Genomic DNA, 20,908 nt, shown 5'->3' on the forward strand with positions numbered 1-20,908 from the left:
TGGTGGAAGGCATAACAGTCCCGTTTAGGAGAGCTGAGTGGGCTGCTGGAGTAGGGGATGGAGGAGTTGACTTTATAGTGGATGCATGTGTGGGACTTACTGAAGAAGGGATCCTTCATGGTTTGGATCAAGGCAATCCTCCTTAAAAATTGTTAAAGCCTAACCATTCGTTTTTTTGTTTCATTGGACAGATTTATATAACATGTGGGAAGATGTGGGCTATGTTACATTTAATTTAATTAACTCCACTAATCATTCTCCACTGAACAAGATCTGCCCGCACTTCTCTGGCACGGGCAGACTGTCGTGCCTCATAAATGTATTTTATTATATTTCAAAATATATAATAAATAAATAAATAGACATACATATATACACACATATACATATACATATATACATATATATGTACATATACATATACACATACAGTACACACACACACACACACACATATATATAAATGGAATGAATGTTAACAAAGTGGTACGCCATCTTTTTATTATTATTATATATTATTTTTAAAACAATACATTACCATGGCGAATCCTACATCAGCTTTCTTGAGGGCAGGGCCATCGTTGGTCCCATCACCGGTAACGGCCACGACCTGTCTGTTTTCGCCTACCGTGCTGTCGATGATACCTGAAAGGTCAGATTAGAAAAAAACTTTTCTAACTGACTTTTTAACGATGCCACAAAGTCCATGTGTTCCCTGCTTTGGCTTTTGCATCCAAAGAGGGGAACTTATGACAGAATTGCAATGGTTGACCAAGCTTAAATACAGTTTACTGGGTAATTAAAGTGAGTTCGAGAAACATTTCCAGATTTTTACAGCACAAAATACCCATTTAGAATCACAATTAATGCTTTAAATGGTTCAATTTGGACAATGCTGTACTCCTTCAATTAGATACTGTTAAATGTGGTTTTCTGAAATAATATCTGAATTATTAGTTTATAAAAATAATTGGAAAATGCATAATTCAAGTTAATCCTTAAATTTTAAGTTATTTTTTTTCATTTGAAGATCATGCTAAGGATACTAGCATGAACCCTCCATTATTCTGTAACTTCTAAACATTCCCATTTCCTGCATTTATTGTTTTGTAACAATGATCGCTTTTAAGACAATGGCAAAAAACAATTCCCAGAATGGAAATGGAGGGGTCCTCCCAGCCATTTGCATTCTACAAGTAGATTATCAATATGGTTTCTTCACATCACACGGAATATCGAAGGATGAACTTGATCTACATGTTTGCATTAAAGGGAACAGTAAGCTTGCCGATTGTTGATTGTTGGTGGGTACTCAATTAATGTTAATGGAGCATGTAGCCTTGACTTTTATAAAATATGTTGAGCGATAGAAAACAACTTGAGAAACATTGATCTGCTATAATCTAATTTTGGACCTAGAATGCAATTTTAAATGTTTTTCACACACAGCCCACAGAACAGTTCTCGGAAATGCGTCGGGTTGGGACGTGGTGGGTCACATACATGTGTATAATGAGTGTGAAATAAAGCAGAGCAGATGCTAGATAGCCAAATATTCCGTTTGAAATGGTGTGCCAACAGAATTGAGAGAAGCAAGTATGAGGCACTTGAACCTTGTATCGTAGTGCAAATGAAAATTATGTTTTGTTAGTCTTGTGTATATATAAAAAAGAATTGAAACGAGAAAAGGCGGAGAGCTACAAAGAAAATCCAGAGAGGGAGGCTATTGGCTGACCTTTGACCAGAGTATGCTTATCCGTAGGTGAAGAGCGAGCGAGCACACGCAAGTTGGGCCAAACCTTGTCCAGACGCTCTTGTTCCACCTAGTGGGCAAAACGGCAAAGGATTCTTTTATCAAAAGGATTTCTCCAAAACTCTAAGAAACAAGGCTCAAATTCGTTTTAAACTTTCAAACGTTACTGTCTTCCTGTTGTTTTGCCATGGTGGTCTCACCTCCCCCTGGTCATTGCGTATCTGCTGGTTGAACTCCTTGCCCTCCATACAAAGGAAGTCCTCGCCGGGCAGCAGGATGCCACACTTGGTCGCAATAGCGCGAGCAGTGTTTATGTTGTCACCGGTAACCATGCGTACCGTGATGCCAGCACGCTGGCACTTTGCGATAGCTGCGGGTACCTGGTGAGGGGCAGTATCAGAGGAGTACATTTTCCATTTGACACAATTAATAAGGATAAATATTTGGTATGGTTCTTTTCACATTGGAGACACATTTAACAAATTATTTAGAACTATCTAGAGAGCTGGAGAGCCTAATTAGCCAATTCCATACCCTACATGATGACACATTAATAATGCCACGTGTTGAAATGCAAACACAATGGGCTCTTTTCCAAGAGACCTGAGAACAAATTACATACATGTTCCAGAATCCCAGTTAACATGACACGGACATGAAAACGATCACAATATTGTTTAATATGATCAGTGATTAAAAACTACTTCAAAACCAGTACTCCCCCATTTCGGCATTGGTACAAGGAACTAAAATCTCTAAACGATCCCGACTGTTACAGGTTTTGTGAAGGTTTTGGCCATCTTGGAGCCATTCTACACAGTGTGGAGACCTCCAGCAACAACATTTGAATATAGGTTGACAAAACAAAAAAAGACAAATAAAACAACTTTAGATTTAAAAAAAGCCTGAGTTGGAAGCAGTTATCTTGTCCTTACACACACTTTGTACCAACACAGTTCTACCTCTGCAATTTTCTATTCCCCCCACCCACAATTGTGAAAGCAGTGTCAATGTACCTCATGTCTAACTGGATCCTCTATGCCCACAACAACGATGCAGGTGAGCTGGGTGAGGATTTCGCCCTCGTTGTCCCAGTTAGGTTCTCCACTGACGGCGGGAAAGTCCCGGTAGGCGACGCAGATGGTTCGCAGGCCGTCACAGGCCATGGGCTCAATCACCTTATGCACCATCTCGTCACGGTCCTTGGGATTGAAGAGACGGGGTTGGCCTTGGGCGTCAAGGATGTGAGAGCACCTGAGCAAGGGAGGCGAAGGTGACGGTCAACATTTATAGTGGAAATTTGTATGGATTTTTTGTTATTATTTTTTATTCTTTAACATAGGTTCGCCATTTTCAAGCCATGCACACCGACACAATCACACATAACGGTTTACTATTGACAAATTTAACGATCTGCTTCAGCTTCTCACTGTGCTTAAATGTAATCCAACGGGACATTTGTGACCCACCGCAGCAAAACCCGACTTTTCGCGCATTTCTAAAATCGCCACGAGCCGCCAGATAAGTTGAAAAAAATGCGTTCTAGAAGGAAAATTTGATTTTTCCAGTCTCGTGTTTCTTTGGGTTGCTTTTATCTCTCAGTGTATTTTCAACAGAGTTTGATTTATAAAAAGTAGATAAATGTTAAACCATCGAGTTAATATTCCTGTTAGATTACATGGAGAAACGCAGTTCACTTACCAAGACACTGAACAGCGCGAAAGCCGATCGATCGTTTCCTTTAAAGCGACCGTCCAGGTGAAAATCATCCTCCATATTGAATGTGGTGAATGTGAAACCGTTTTAATAGAGTTCAATCTTTAAATCTTACGTGTTTTACACACACACCTGGATACATTGTTGTGTAGGCGGCGTAACCCGCCAAGAAGAAATGCTGATGTCACTTCCGTAAACAAGACAAGAAGCCTTCGGTTCCACTTGTCTGAGAATCGGGAGGCGGGAGCTCTGAATCATATCGCGGACCTTAATCTTGCCAGTGCGAGAGATCCAAGTGAGTGTAAGCAGCAAGTAATGGACTTCATTTCCCGCGATGATAGTCAGTTTACCGACAGCGATGCTGAATCTGATACCGGCATTATCTTGGACTTGGAGAACGTTTCAAACAGTGGATTTTAACCTGAATTGAATTTTTTCAAGAACCACCAGAGGAGACCAACGATATGCCTGTTGTTATTACAATGGAAGAAGTTGATGACGTGATGTAGTACGTTGAGGTTGGTGATGCAGATTATGAACAAGTTGCAATGGACAAGATTCTCAAATTTACCTGCAAATGCAGCCAGGAGCGAAAAGAAAATTAAAAGAGGCAGCCTCAAACAGGCTTTCAGAGTGTAGCTGAGGTAGGGTTGGGGTTAGCCCACATAATTACTCCAAGAACTTTAAAGATATTTGACACACACACATTTATATATTAAATAACATATCAAAGTTGAAATGTTCCACTTTTATAAAACATGTATCCTCTTACTGGCAAATAAAAGCTTTTTTTTTTAAAAACAAAGATTGTTGTGTGTTGATGACGCTGTTCACCATTTCCTATAAACACAAGAACAATGCAGAGATTGCGCCGTTTATCAGAGTATCAAGTCCCCATTCAGCAGGGTGTCAAATAGCCATGTGGCTCTGTTGGTCCTCCAATCCTTTTGCATTTTAGGAGCTGGCTGAATGAAGCCAAGTGTTGGGGAAAATTTGAGGGTGATTATCTCAGAAACACAATTTGCCACACCCTCGTCATCAACAAGTCATAGCTTTAAAGATATTTGCTGATTCGCACAAGTGACACCTTGATTTGAAGCTCTGATTCTCCACTTTCAAATGATGTGGAAAAAATAAGTCAAACGGCACCAAAAGTACCTAAAATATGCAGTGGGTCACAATTTTTTAAGCTTCAAGAACAAGTTAAATCTCAATCTCATTTTATATAAAACTAGCTTTTACAATTGCCACCATATATCCAGCGCAACATTTTCTATAGTAGGTGGCAAGTAGGAAGCGCCGCAACTTTCTGTTTCTAGTCCTGTAAGTTTTGTGGCTGCAACTAAAATTGCTGATTTCCCCAAGTGCAAAACAGTCAATAAAACCCAAATAAATATACAATTCAGAATAGCCAAATTGTGTCTGACGTATATGTATATGGTCCGATTCCTGTTTTTGAAAAGGTGTCAAACCTGTGGCCCAAAGGACAAAATGCATTCCACTGAGGGGTCTGAATAGGGTTTTTTCAGTTTTGTATATTTCCCAAAAAGGATATTACATTTTTTGGTTATTTTTTCATCTGTGTGAAATTCATTCACCCTATGCCCGCCATCTATCATCTATCTATCCATTTCTCAGTATCTCCATCCATCCATGCACCTGTTGATCCTTTCAGGCACTTTATATTCTAACCCCCACCCAGACCCCACTGCTTACTTGCGCAGGATGATTTCCGAGGCGCCTTTGCTGTACATGCGGAAGCTTCCATCAGCATTCTTCAGCACAGTGCTCATGGATTTGCGAGAGGAGTTGAATGTATACACCTTGTACAACGTCTCTTCAGGGATCTCATCCCTGATTGGCTGGTAGTCCCTTTTTAGCTCGAGCGCCATGCCCAACAGGGAACATTCAGTCTTGTTGCCTACGTGCCGGGGGAGGCCACCCTCCTTCTCTGGTGGCTGAGAAACGGAAATATTTAATACTGCGTCACAGGATGCAAGGTTCATTTGTAAAATACTTGATGAGAGGTCATAACTAAAAATATTAAAATCTATTAAAACCAGAGAACGGAAGTGTCAATTGTGTAATGATCTTGAGAACTTGATGTAAAGCAAACCTTTGGAATGCATTTGTATGTATTTATTTTCCTATAAATGATTCAGTACGTTATGCTTTTGTACAGTATGTTTTAAATCGGAATGTTTGACAATCTCAGAGCAGGTAAGGTTCCTCTGTGCCAACCTTGTAGTCTTTGAAACCCGCCCCCTGTGTGATTTGTGTGTGTCGTCGGGAGTTTTTTTTTCCTCCACTGTCCTCACCAAAATCTTGGTGGTGTATGCCGAGTTGATGGAGATACTGTTGACCATTATTTCCAGCGTCTCGGTATTGATCGCTTCCGGTTCCGGCACACTCTTGTAGTACGTGTCTCCTATGTAGGCCTGTACGACTGTCATCCTGTTCATGGTTAGTGTTCCCGTCTTGTCTGAGCAGATGGCTGTGGCATTGCCCATCGTCTCGCAGGCGTCCAGGTGTCGGACCAAGTTGTTGTCCTTCATCATTTTCTAACATGGAAATTTAAGACAAAGAAATGTGTCACCAATTGTGACAAAGTATGCTCCAAAGATGTGCCTAGGCATTACTTCCTGGCGCTCACCTTGACGGAGTAGGCCAAGGATATGGTGACGGCCAGCGGTAGCCCCTCGGGCACGGCGACCACCAGGACGGTGACACCGATTATGAAGAACTTCACAAAGTATTGGATGTAGATCGGGGTGCATTCGCTGATCCAGGAGCGGCCTTGTACCCCAAATGTGTGGATCACGAAGTACAGAATGAGAATGACAACAGTTACTGCAGACATGATGAGGCCTGGGAGGGGAGAAGGGAGAAAAGTGGAATTTCTTTTCAAATGCCATATTAATAGCAGTCATAGGGCATTGTAAGAAATGTGCTTACTTCACCCAACTTAATGTTTTATTAGTTTGTTATTCGCCAAGTGACATACTGGGGAGGTGGGGTAGTAAATGCACAGATACTAGTGGGTACACTAGTATCTGTGCATGTACCTTACTATATTACGGATGAAACGGTTGAAGAAACACACAGTTCAGGCATTTCCAGTTTGAGCCACACATGCCGAATCCATAGTGCTGCCAGACAGCCGACTTAAATGACCCTGTGGCATCGTCTTACAGCAGCTTGTCTTGTCCACTCGCCGCTTGTGACTGATTCATGTCAGTGTTGCGGTTGGCCTGGCACAGCTAGCCTAAATCTAGTGGGATTGGTATGCTGTGAGAGGCTAGAACTACAGTAGTTTGCGAATCCCAAAACTGCCCTGATCTAGAATGCCTTTGTGTCTTCGTTAAACCAAAAAACATTGGCACACATGCATGTTTTTCTATGGGAACCGTTTCACTCCTATTGCATAAAGTGCATAAACATTTTAGTATCCATTCTATACTTCTGTCTGCATACTATGCTGTAGTTGTATTCATACCACTTCGTAAACATACTTTTCGCACTACTACTACTTCTACTACTACTACTAATAATAATAATCTAATTGTGATCGTTATCTTATGAAAGTGTGGGGAAATTCTGTATACATTTTTTTTACTTTAGAATTACTCATTTTTGTAATGCGATAAGCCACGCCCACCTCAAAAATCTGACATTGTCCACGAACTGAGAGACACTCAGACTTTTTATTTTAGATTAATTTCCAAGTTTCTTTTTTGTACCAAATGAAAAACGTAAAAATCTGCTCCATCCCACTGGGAGCGTAGATCCGTCGACCGGGGAGACAGCAAGGAAGATTTCAGGGTGTGTTATAATTTTATTTTAGATATAGTATAGTATGTATTTGCTTTCCTTCGTTTCCTACTTAAACTAAACAAAACGAACCAATATCATGCACGTTGTACTCTTTAACTTCGCCACCATCTAGGTTGGTGTGGGACTTTATTTTGTAAAACGTGTACTTCATTACGCTAAATAGCTGTAAAACTGAATGACCAACTAACTACCACCCTGCTACCGTGACCACATCTTACGTGCATTCTTGGCCTTTCTGCCTGTAAAAAAGATTCCCCCCAAACCTTCTTCTCCATTAGACCAAGATTATAAATGTTGGTAAAAACCCTAATAGTTAATCTTTAAGGCAGTCAACAACATTTTAAGATCAGTAATGCAATCTTGAGATACATGATGTCTGTGATGACCACCAGTCTGGAAGCACTACAACAGATGTGATATGCATATTTCCCTGGAAAATATATTTTTTTCATTTTTTTAACAAACTTGGTGGAGGTTACTACACTTATGATTTATGATACATAAACAGAAAATATAATACATTAGCAGGGCAAGTTTGTTTTAGATGAGCCTCAATATATATTCTTCTGTCAAAACATAATGAGTCTAATATTTACTGTATTTCACGCCATGGAAAGAAAAAGGAACAATGAAATTATGGAATTACTCTTAGGTAATTTATTTACCTAAGCAAATTTTCAATCCAATCTATTAATCTATATGTTTTTTGTTATAAAATTCATGCAAGCAATTATTATACAGCCCTGTGGAAAACAAAATTCTTATTGGTCAATAGCAGCTATCAGTGATCCGTCAATTATGAATAATGAGTGCTGATCTATTGATAATGCCATGGACAACCACTTCTTCTGGTTTCACATCCCTTGTATCAATCTGCCTATAGTTGCCCTAGCTAGATTACATTACATTACATTACATTTAGCAGACGCTTTTATCCAAAGCGACTTACAATTACTCAAACACCGACGGACGCAGCCATCAGGAGCAATTAGGGGTTAAGTGTCTTGCTCAAGGACACTACAGCATGCTAGCAGGAGGAGCCTGGGATCGAACCAGCAACGTTTAGATTACTAGACGACCAGCTCTACCTCCTGAGCTACCATCAGGTACAGTTACTCTTCACTGAACGACCCACCTGTTTAATGACCGTTCGAAATTACAACCAGCTCTCCGACCAGTCTATTGTGCGCTGCGTACAATACCGTGGCGTGTGCGCAACCAGCACGTCTCAGCGTCAAGCGCCTCATCGGGCATCACCGTTCTCAGTCTCAGTCTCGTTCCTGCAGTCTGTCAGTATTCACTACACTAGCGTTGGCAATCGCCATACCCGTTACCATGAAATAACACGGGTCCTCACTTATCGACCGATTCACTTAATGACCTGGTCCTAAGAGCAGAACTCAGTCGTTAAGTGAGGAGTACCTGTACTCTATTCAGCCCCGGAGGGAAGTGACGACATCTTGTGATGCTACATAGAAACTAATAATGGATGAGGAGTCTCCTCTTACCGGCCTTCCCAATCTGCACTGCCAGGCGGGTGAGTTTGCCCTGCAGCACAGACTTCTCCTTTTTGGTCACATTGACCTTCTTCACTGGCTTGATCTCCTCCTTCTCCTCCTTGTCTTCAGACTCAGCCGCTTCCTCACTCTTCAGGGGCTGGATCTCCAGCGCAATGCCGTCCTGGGTTTTAGCTGGGGGAGTGAGGTGGGGGTGGGTGGATGGGTGAAGGATTGAATAGACGGGGGTTGGTTGGATAAAATGTGAGGAGTATTAAGGAACATGTATGGAATATGTAAAGGGGGAGGAAAAGAGGATGGTGAGGGAAATATGGTGAGGAGGGGGGTAATGGGACAAAAGTGGCACAAGAACAAAAGGCAGTAGAATTTTTGGGGGAAGGTTAAAAGAAGGTTGTTAAAGGAACAGAGATTGGGGTAGGTGGGAGGGAGAGGGGTCACAGGAAGACCATGAAAGGAAAACGGTGGAAAGTTTGCCGTAATTTTGAATCATTTAACAGAGAATGTGTGAATAAGGGAACATTTGATGGTTGTGGGTAGATGGTGGCAATGACATGAGTTTCGGCAAAAAATATTTATACAAATGGTGAAACGGGGTCGTTGGTAAAGATAGTTTGAAAGGGAGTTGGACATGAATAAGCATTCCAAAGTGAAAAAATAAAGAAGTAGAGTTGAGGATTGGTTTGGGGGATGAAAGGAAAAGGCAGAACAAAAGGTTGCAGATTTAGTTCGAAGTCGAGGAAGAGACAGAACAAAGCAGTGACAGTCCCTGGCCGCTGGGCTGGGAATGAACAAGGTCCAACAGATCAAAACTCTAAAGCTGCCAACACAACAAGCATCAAAATCCCAATAACTCAGAATTAAAATCATACTACAATCTCATAACAAAAAGTAGTGTGTCGTTTTTATTTCCTCCTGTGTATCATATCACGTTTCTGTGATGACATCCTGTATCTGCTAGATCATGTTCCTGAGACTCTGCTGTGCACTGGAACCCCAATGCTTATAATGCGTAGGCAGCTTCAGGGTACCACAAGTTTGATCTGACCTGCTGGTTACAACTTAAATAATCACAAATATGGGCATCTAACCATTTACGTTTGGAGAACAATGGATGGCAAAAAAAAAAAATGTGAACAATTTTGTATCCGTAAACTCTTACATGAACATCAGCAAGGGTATTCGTGGAAAAAAAATGAATGAAGCAGACATACCATAAAACACAGCACGGGAGATTAACGGATAGTACTAATCAAGGCCGCATTATGCGCGCACTCATTCATAGACACGCACACACACGCACACGCACACACACACACACACACACAGTCCCACTTTTTGTTTTGACAGCACTGAACATCATAGCAAAGAGATTGTGAAGAAGGCAGCTAAGGTAAAATAATGTGAATTCTGGCATCGTCCTCTGAATTTAGCTTGTCAACACTATGACGTGCCATCCTGCTATGCAGCTCTGCTCATTTACATAGGTAAACGTTAAACTTGCATTTCTCCAAGTCCACTGGCTTCTAAAAGGATTCAGCATGAGAATATAGAAGATAAGCAGTTGGGATGGATGAAAAACATTTTTTTCTTGATAATGCGCAGTCTTAATGAAGAGCAAGGCCACACTCACCTACCTGGTATTATGTCACTATTGAACAATCAACGGCTTATATGGGGACTGAACATCAGAAAGTTCAGAGACTGTTTTGATTGATAAAGTAATAAGTGCAGCTATTTCACTGACCCTTGGAGAGAATTGTTAGGGAGGAGAGCAATATTTATTTTTGATATCTAACTTGTATTCCCTTTAATTTGGTGGTGAGGAACCACTTCTAACAAGACTAACATTTCATCTGGGTCCCTTGCCGATACCAATGGATCATGTACATACAGCATTTAGATGTCCTGGGAAACTGCTGCAGCAATGCCATACTTAATTTCCGGTAAGATGGTTTATAAAGACAGCATCGGCGGTAAAGGAAAAAAAAAAAAAACAACACAAACACATCGTTGCCTCCCGCATTTGTTTAAAAAAAATAAAAAAAAATAAAAAATTCCATCGATACAATTAGCGACTAGAAACAGCAAGTTACGATGCTTAATTCCTGCCCCCCCCCACCCCCTGGAACCTATCCTTAAATTTACTTTCATGCCTGTTCCTCATTTTAAGTTGCTGTGACTTTTATATCATAATTGTTGTCATTAACAAATGTAAACATCATATCCGTTGGAGAGAAAATTAAACTAGTCAGGCCAGGACCGTCTCTGCTGATAGGCACATGATCCAAGCAAGCAGTAGTTTGGACCAACACGTCAGGCAACACCAAAGCCACAACACGACTTAAAGGACACAGGAGGTGCACAGGCACTGGGTTGGCTCGGCATACTGGACTGACGCAGGGGAAAGAGGAGTGCTGACGGATAACAGACCCACTGACAGCACGTCAAGAACAAGACGGAATCACGTGACCACGAAACCAAGGAAACCACGGACAACGGAGAGAGAGAGGAGGGGCAAGGGGGGTATGGATGCGTGTGTGTCAATATAAAGTAAGTCAATAGGTAAATCAGCAAATAATAAACAACATATTAAAATCAAAACAAAACAAAAAAAATGAACACCCCACCCTCCAGACACCAAAGCAACGATACCAAACCATCACCACAAGAATTAAAGTAGGAGTTGGAAAATGAGGTAGAGAAGGTCAAAGAATGCTGCAACTGCTACAGCTTCATGAGAGTGAGAGAGATCCAGAGTAAGAGGACAGAACAGAGGAATAGAGAGACAAAGAGCATGAGAGAGAGAGATAGTGAGAGAATGAGAGCAAGAAAGAGAGACAGAGTGTCATTTCAGGAGAGCATGGTGTCCTGGGCAGTGCCCTGGAAAGAGGCAACAGTGAGATAAACAAGATAATTCAAAGGAAAAAAAGAAAATAAATAAACAAACAAATAAATAAATAAACCAGAAAGGGGAAATAAAAATAAAAAAACGCACAAAAACAAAAGAGAACACATGGCTGGCCGATGATAGATTCAGCAAGGGTGCAACTCCCACACATAACTTTGTCCCATAGTTATTAGGAGACGCTGATACTCCCACTACATTGACTTGATACATTGACCTTTGTGTGTATGTGTGCGTCCGTCTGTGGAACACATTTTTATGTGCTGACTTCATTAGCCTTGCTAGACAGCTCTCCTCTCTCTAGCCCCAAATGTTGTTAGGTTTACAGAATATTGTGACCAAGGGTTCCCAAACATTTTATGGAAAGCCCCTATAAAAAAGGTATCTACCTAAAATAAACTGCTCTGTGGTTTCATATTTCATTTAAACTGTTCAGACAATAAATGCAAATTGTGCAAAAACTGAGGTCAGATATCAGCCCAAGTCCAGGTTAGGACAGGACATTGGAGTTGGGGGTTCGCGGAGGTACTGCAATGGGTGTGCCATTTTTTTATTTTTTTTTATGTCAAACCTTTTTTCACAAAAACTTAAAATGTATTTAAGACCAAGAAATAATATGGAGAAAACTCCAACCATTAACACTTGAATAGCAGCGTTTTTTATTTAAGTAATCAGCTGAAAGCGAGCCAAGACGAAGCTTCTGACATTATGTTGCGTTAAAAACCTCAGATTAAATACAAGGCTTTTAAACGTTCAAAAACAGTTGAGTTAACGTTCAAAAACACCTGCATTTTCAATAACATGTCTCCAACAGACATAACTGGTGCATGGCTGAGCTTCAATAAAAATGCATGGTAAACAGTTTGTATTATTGTACTGATATTAAACAGCATGTGAAACCCTATTTCAGATTTGTGAAAACTTTATTTTATTCGTGAAAACAGAAATGGTGGATTTCACAGGGTTTTTTTTTCTGCACACAGGCCATTAGACCAGGTCTAGATAAAAACAATAAAAATAAAAGATAAGAAGCCTAAATAACATTTCAAACACTATTTCAGATTTGTGAAACCTTTATTCGATTTGTGAAGAACAAGGTGGATTTCATTGTATTTTTTGACTACTAATGGAACTAAACCTAAATAAATCTAAATATGAATTAAAAACACACAGGAACCACAATAATCATAACTATAAAAATAGTTATAATAGTTAAAGAGTACAGAGTATATACTGTAAATAGGTTAATAAGGCTTTACGAATATGTTATAATGCCTTGAAAAAAACTAGGGGGTCCCTGCTCTGTTTCTGTGTCCACCATAGGGGCCTTGGGCTGAAAAAGATTTAAGAATCCTGTTAACATGATAGAATATAACAGGAGCAATATTGATTAAGAGAATTGATTGTATATGTTTGTTAATCAAAGAAGCATGTTAGATGTCTCCAAGAGAGAAAAACTGATTTTATGGAAATAATTATTCTTGATTTTATGCAAGAAAATTCATATTAAGTACAAACCAAAGAAGTGGATCAAGTGATAACCATTACATATTGGTATACACACACAGTATACTATGATATTCATGTCATACTGAAATGCAATGTATTTAAAACCAAAAAAAGAGATGTTCATCTTCACGCATATTTCTAGATGATACGGATTTGCATTCCCAATAACTTGATTCCCTTCCTTCCCTTACCTACTAAATCTAAGCATTATGTTCTCCCACACCACTGACCCCAAATTGTCTAAATCTGTACTGTTCGGAGAAAGAACTTGATCGGATCACTACTCAGTATTGGCGGCTACTTCAAAGTCTGGGAATTGGACTCAAGTACCGAGTCTGAACTGTCTCTGTTTCCCCATTTACGCCAGTAAAAGCCGGGGATGTTTACTGATGATGAAGTCCAAGGGCAAGGGAGAGGAGAGAAGAGGGAAGACACTGTTTACACAAGGGGAATCAAGAGACCTTCTGTTTGGAGCAGATGCTCAACCCATGGGAGGTAGGGAATATGCACGGTGTGTATATGTATGCGTCATGCCTTAGACCGCCCAGCACATGGAGGATAGGAGTCAGGGAAGTATAGAAGGGCAGAAGGATGCATTGTGCTCCAGGGGCTTTTTAACCTCTTTGCTGTCATTCTACTTTGCACAAACACACACACACACACACACACACACATGGGTGTTTGGCATACGTGAAACACATGTCCACGCACAGCCATACACATACATGCAAGCCATGTTGATATGTCTTGAAAAATATTATTATTTTGATTAAAAAACAATATGCCACATCCTATGAAGCCTGATGCAAAAAAAAAAAACCCACACACACACAATTATTGTTGTGGTTTACCTGCCATTTGTATTGAAAATGTCCTCGTCAAGGCACAGTGAGACTGTGGACAGTATACTGGTGCATGGGAAGGGATGTGCTTTGTGCATTGAAAAATCAGGAAAGCATACTAGTACTGTATACCATTTAGCACGCCAAAGTGGTAAATTAATTATTTAAGTTTGAGTCCTTAAATATTTGGGAGATTAAGTCCCAAGCAACAATATGTCGGAGAAACCATCGTTGTTTTTACTTACATATTAAGTAGTCAATAGTTCCAGTTGCAACATTAACTGGGTATCCATCCGTTTTTCAATGCACTTTCATGTCAGTATGCACTGACCTGACATGTTTTTCCCTGGTTTACACAAAGTGATGTATAGAAGCTGACACTATATTGTACAATGTGATCCCCTGCATTTCCCACCGGGGATTAATTACGTGTGACATTAGTGCAAATGCTGGACATAATTATGAACATGTATGGACCACGCCATTGTGGACACAGCATCATAAGTTCTGCTCTTGCAGCTGTAAAAGGAATAAAAAGTTCGGCTGAAATTCCAGATGTTCAAAGGGAATATAATTGAATCTAACAAGGAGCTTTCAGAAGCACATCGTTTGTGTTAGCAATTGGGACACTGAACTGTGGGCATTTGTTTGCAGGGGAATCACAGTTAAACACACCCATTGGTAGGGGATCTGAGGTAGCACCAGTGCTCCAGTCATCTCATGTAGATGCAATGAGCATGCCTGCGCATGTCAAAAAAGTACTTTGGCCTGGCCTAATGTCATATTTTACTTAAATATATGGAAGAACCCCACCCCTAACCCTGTGAGCTTGTCCACAGTATTGGTTTCCCTTCTGTAGATCTACAGCAAAAAAACAGATTAAGCTGCTTACGTCCTGAACGGAAGCGGACGGTGAGAATTGCACCCTTTTTCAGAAGTAAAGCGAGAGAGAGAGATAGAGAGAGAGAGAGAGAGAGAGAGAGAGAGAGAGAGAGAGAGAGAGAGAGAGAGAGAGAGAATGAGAGAGAAAGACGGGCAAGGAAATGTCCCTCTCATAGAGTGGTAGGAAGGGCAAAGTGTGACGGTTGGAAAATGGAGATGGAACGAGAGTGAGAGGTGGGACAAGAGTTACCAACACAAGACTTCCAGCTTGCTGCCGAATGGAAGGGCTGAACAGTGGGGGTGAGGGAAAGACAGCCGAGAGGATGACGGGACGAGGGAGGGAGGGAGGGAGTGAGGGAAGGAAGGAGGGGTTACCTTTGTTGCGATTTTCAGGGGCTCCTTGTTTTTTACCTGTTCGGACAGAGGAGAGAGTGCGGAATGCTGATAATATGGCTTGAAAGGAAAACACAAAAAACTAAATACAAAATCATAAAACTGAGGAAAAATGCAAACTGAAATTTTCTAACTGAAATCTGTGTGCGTGTGTGTGTGTGTGTGTGTGTGTGTGTGTGTGTGTGTGTGTGTGGGTGTGTGTGTGTGTGTGTGTGTGTGCGCACACGCTCATGTGAGAGAGTGAAAGAGAGAGAGAGAGATTACCAACTGGTTCAAGACAGAAGGTAAATTTGCTTGTAACCACAACCACTGATGATTAATTATTTAACTGATGGGCAACTTCGGGTTCAACTTGCCAGCTCTGTAATACACAGTCATACACACATTGCTCTTGGCAATGAGGTAAACCAACACACACACACACACACACACACACACACACACACACACACACACACACACACACACACACACACACACACACACACACACACACACACACACACACACACACACACTACTGTACAGTGTACATGTGCAAACTGAACGTTGCATGACAACACGGCTTACTATTTTGAAGGTAAACCCCTTACAAGTTTATTTTGATGTTCAGTTATTACAAAAAATAAAAAAAAAAGTATTACGAAGAAGTAATTAGTAATAGTAAGCAACTATTATAGGACATAAAAAAGGCCTAATGCATGAATGGTTTTGACGATGGTCATGCAATTTTTTTTATTATTATTAACTCAATGGTCGTTTTCCCAGATAAATGTAGTACTAGGCGCTTCCCATCCCCATGCTACCAAGGGGTGATACCCAGTGTGCGTTGGACATCAGCCAGCTACAGTGAGAATTCAAAACGGCTTACGCAGAGCTCAAGTACAGTGTGGACAGCCATTAAAATACGATCCTGCAAAGTGGCGTCTCTCCGTGTCAGACGCTTCCATAACTGCTCAGCCCAAGGAGCCAGGTGCAGAACAGAAGATCTGTAGCATTCTGAAGCCAAACCGCAGCATTAAAGTATGGAAAGTAAGGTCAAATGATAGAAGTGTGTTTTATGTAAAATATTGCCATTCAGTAAAGAATTATTGTTGTAATGCAATTATATAGGAAGATTTTCTTTATATACTGTATATGTATAGATATACTGTATATATACACACCGATCAGCCACAACATTGAAACCACTGACAGATGAAGTGAATAACATTGCTCATCTTGTTTCAATGGCACCTCTCAAGGGGTGGGATATATTAGGCAGCAAGTAAACAATCATTTCTTGAAGTTGATGTGTTGGAATCAGGAGAAACGGGCAAGCGTAAGGATCTGAGCCACTTTGACAAGGACCACATTTTGATTGCTAGACGACTAGGTCAAAGCACCTCCAAAACGGCAGGTCTTGTGGGGTGTTCCTGGTTTGCAGTCCAAGGAAGGACAACCGGTAAACCAGTGACAGGGTCATGGGTGCCCAGGGACTCATTGATGCGCATGGGGAGCAAAGTCTAGCCTTCTGGTTCAATCCCATAGAAGAGCTGCTGTTGCACAAATTGCTGAAAAGTTCATGCTGGCTATGATAGAATGGTGTCAGAACACACAGTGCATCACAGCTTGTTACGTATGGGGCTGTGTAGCCGCAGACCGGTCAGAGTGCCCATGCTGACCCCTGTCCAAGGCCGAAGCGCCTACAATGGGCACGTGTGTGTCAGAACTGGACCATGGAGCAATGGAGGAAGGTGGCCTGGTCTAATGAATCACATTTTCTTCTACATCATGTGGATGGTACAATCTGATCGAGCATCTGCGGGATATGCTGGAACACGGAGACCCGATCCATGGGGGCTCCACCTGGCAACTTACAGGACTTAAAGGATCTGCTACTAATGTCTTGGTGCCAGATACAACAACACACCTTGATAGGTCTTGTGGAGTCAATGCCTTGATGGGTCAGAGCTGTTTTGGCGGCACAAGGGGAAGCTACACAATATTAGTGGTAATTAGTGCTGGTTTTAATTAATGTTGTGGATGATCGGTGTATATACAGTACTTACTGACACAATCTCTCTCAGACTCTCTCTATCACACTCTCTCACACACACACACACACACACACACACACACACACACACACACACACACACACATATATATATACTGTATGTATATAAATATATATATATATATATATATATATATATATATATATATATATATATATAAATATAAAAAACATCTTGCGCCAATACTGCAAACTCCTCACCACTTTGCACCAACAAGTTCACCTCGAACCATTGAATATGAAGTGGTTGGTAGTGTCTAACTTTCCAAGCTCCCGTTCCAGTGAATTCACTCATGGTATCGTGGTGAATACAACTTTGTGTCTTTGTGAATATTGACGGGTTTTTCAAAGAAATGTTCTTTCTTCCTTTTTTTGTTGTTAACTTTCTTGTGCAGCCCTAGGAGCTCCTGCTCTGACACTGCAGGAATAAGCAAATAATGAAAGCTGACTGTTTCCATGCAGCCGCAGTGGCGCCCACTCAGCAGCTATTGGCTGACTGGCGAATCTGGAAGGGGCATCACTCTTTGCTGCCCCTTGTAAGGCTTCTTGGATTGGATATTTTACTCTTTTAGAATTTGAGGCATGTCTCCCTTGCCTGTCAGGTGATAAAGCGGTATAAAAAATAAACTTGCAACACGCTATGTTTACTGCAGCCCTATGCGCCGGCAAAAGTCTGTGCTTTGCCTCCAGCAACCGTTAAAATGGATCAGACAGCTAGACTGAGCGGAAAACGCAGCCACGTGTTGCTCTCAGCTCGACCGCATGAAGCATGTATGTTTGTATGTGCGTGTGAGTGTCACAGTTAATGTGTCGTTGACGCTTAGTGACTTTGATTTCTCTGCTTGTGTCGTATTTGCTGTCTGCCTCTGTACTGTCGCACTAGACTGACAAATTGTGTATGGAACTCAGTGTGTCATTGCCAAAATGGATATGAATAACCCCACCCCCAGGTTTATTGAGTCATCTTGAAAGCAATTCAAGGTGAGCTGCTTAACAGTTTAGCAAATTAAAGTCCTTGCCAATAAAATGAAAACAAGCAATAAATGACGATGGCACATTTGCAATTGACAACAAGCAAATCAAAATCAAAAGGGGCTTATTCGAGAAGTTCTGCTGAGCCAGTGGAACTGTAACCATTTTGGAAGACGGCAAATAGCTGGCTGACCTCCATTATTTCAGAAGTCTCATTGTGGAATTTTGTTTTATGCCAATGGATAATTGATTTTGATTTGATCTCTATGCCCACTTGGCTATCCCAGAAGATGGGATCTCTTCTCATGTACATTCTCTCAATTTTCTTCCTTTGTCTGAGGGCTTGTGGTTAGCCAGTGCCATGGAAATTATGAAAGTAGGCACGTGAGGCTCTATGGTTCACTTAAGTCAGTTCTAGACTCAATGAATAGCCTGACATGAAATATGTCAACTGGGTGATCCAATTTTAAGAAAACCACTGTAAATATAGGTGTGAACACATCTGGGAGGCATCCGATCCGGGAATGTGGATCGGTTGGGAAATGTCCATGGACTGACAATTGGCCGTTTTCCTCCTCATGTGATTAATAAAATAGAGATGGACCATGTGCCTGCCAATGGAAAACTCTCATTTGAACAGTGTATGTAAAGGTTCCATAAAATTGGTTGTGTCAAGCACACGGACTCCCAGCGCCACTAGAGGCCGCTCTCTCCCCATCTGCTGCTCCTCCCTCTGGCTTATCCCACACCCACGCCTGAGACTCATCATCACCACCGCCCAGCCAGATCGTCTGCAAATTTACCTGAGTTTGTATCTCTCCTGGCTCCTTCCTAGTCCTTAGATCCTAGTCTGTGTATCCAAGAATCTCGTCTTTGTCCGAACCTGCCTGTCTCCTCTGTCCTCCATCCCTCCGTCTGTCAATCCAGAACCTGGATCCCTACTTCCCAGTCATCACCGTTCCTGTCCTGTCCTGCTCCACCTGGCCCAGTAGCCCCACCAGCCCCACCATCTCGGACCCACCCCCTCCTGTCATCTCCACTGTGTCCCCAAAAAAACCTCCCTCATGCATTTGGGTCCCTCCGAGCCATGATCGTAACAGTACGATCTGGCCTAAAACATGGACCCAGCCGATTTGGATGGGTTCCACCGTACACTCCGGGACCAGGGTATGCTCCGAGGTCAGCATGACCTAGCCCTCCGGGACATCGCGGGCCACCTTCAAACCACTCGGTGACCATGAGTAGCCTCCAGATCCAGCCAGCTCAACCAGCTCCACCGCCTCCACCAACTCCTGCTCCACCCCCCACCGTAGCTCCCAGCTCCCCCCTCGTTCCCCGTGAGCCTCACGTTCCAGCTCCGGCGACTTACGATGGCGACTTCAGCACCTGTCGTGCGTTCCTGGTCAAGTGCGCGATGGTGTTCGGACAACAGCTGCCGTCCTACTCCTCCGACAGCGCCCGCATCGCCTACCTCATTGCCTCCCTGAAAGGGGCGGCTCTCGCCTGGGGTTCCGTGGTGTGGGATCGGCAAGGTCCCGAGAGCCGTTCCTAAGAGCTCTTCACCCGCAAAATGAGGAGGATCTTATAGACTCCGGCGCGGATGAGAGCTTCTAAGATCTGGGAGTGGCGCACCACCTGGGCTTGATGCCCATTTCTCTCCCCGCACTGTTGGAGGTCACTAGCCTGACGGGGTTGTACCTGAGCCGGATTGAGCACCAGACGATCCCCCTTGAGCTGATACTATCAGGGAACCACCGGGAAAATATGGTGTTCTATCACATCAACTCCCCCAAAAACCCCCTGGTTCTGGGGAACCCCTGGCTCTGGGTCCACAACCTCCAGATTGCCTGGCTCAACGGTAGTATTACCGTGTGGCCACTTCGGCCCCCTTGCCTGACACTGCGCTGGCTTCCCCCGAGAACCCCAACCAGTTCCTGAGCAGTATCGGGACCTGGCCCCGGTTTTCAGTAGGCAGGGTGCACTGTCTCTACCGCCTCACCACCCGTAAGACTGCGCCATAGACCTACTGCCAGGCGCCCCTCTCCCCAGCAGTCAACTGTACAACCTCTTCCGGCCTGAGTGAGAAGCCATGGAGACCTACATTCGAGACTGCCTCGCCGCCGGGATCATCCGTCCCTCGTTGCTGCTGGGCGTGTGGTTTTTCTTCGTGGCCAAGAAAGGGGGCGAGTGGAGGACCGCCTTTAACACCCCGCTTGGACATTTAGAGTACCTGGTCATGCCCTTCGGCCTGTCAAATGCCCCGACAGTCTTCCAGGCTTTAATCAACGATGTCCTCTGGGACATGCTAAACCTGTTTGCTTTTGTCTATCTGGATGAGATTTAGTGTTTTTCACAGTCCGCCACCGAACACGAGAGGCACATACGCCTGGTCCTGCAGCGGCTCCTGACTGTTCATGAAGGCTGAGAAGTGTGTCTTCCATGTTCCATCTGCGTCCTTTCTAGGTTTCATCAAGGGAGGATGGATATGGACCCAGAGAAGGTGGCTGCAGTGGCAGAGTGGCCAAC

At 42.6% G+C, this 20,908-nt stretch overlaps 1 protein-coding gene across 1 annotated transcript in view; it reads right to left on the bottom strand.

Moving 5' to 3' along the window:
* The window catches only part of atp2b4 (ATPase plasma membrane Ca2+ transporting 4), a 79,721-nt gene that overhangs the window by 43,809 nt on the left and 15,004 nt on the right, over nucleotides 1-20,908 (bottom strand). Inside the window, exons 6-14 of the mRNA XM_080000632.1 lie at nucleotides 15,334-15,369; nucleotides 8,812-8,994; nucleotides 6,123-6,337; nucleotides 5,788-6,030; nucleotides 5,186-5,427; nucleotides 2,770-3,007; nucleotides 1,954-2,133; nucleotides 1,736-1,823; nucleotides 539-645 (exon numbers count right to left, since the gene is read on the bottom strand). Of these exons, the coding sequence (XP_079856758.1) occupies nucleotides 539-645; nucleotides 1,736-1,823; nucleotides 1,954-2,133; nucleotides 2,770-3,007; nucleotides 5,186-5,427; nucleotides 5,788-6,030; nucleotides 6,123-6,337; nucleotides 8,812-8,994; nucleotides 15,334-15,369 (1,532 nt within the window). The remainder of the gene's footprint in view (nucleotides 1-538; nucleotides 646-1,735; nucleotides 1,824-1,953; nucleotides 2,134-2,769; nucleotides 3,008-5,185; nucleotides 5,428-5,787; nucleotides 6,031-6,122; nucleotides 6,338-8,811; nucleotides 8,995-15,333; nucleotides 15,370-20,908) is intronic.

The sequence above is a fragment of the Zeus faber genome (genome assembly GCF_960531495.2).
Source record: "Zeus faber genome assembly, chromosome: 5".
NCBI lineage: Eukaryota > Metazoa > Chordata > Actinopteri > Zeiformes > Zeidae > Zeus > Zeus faber.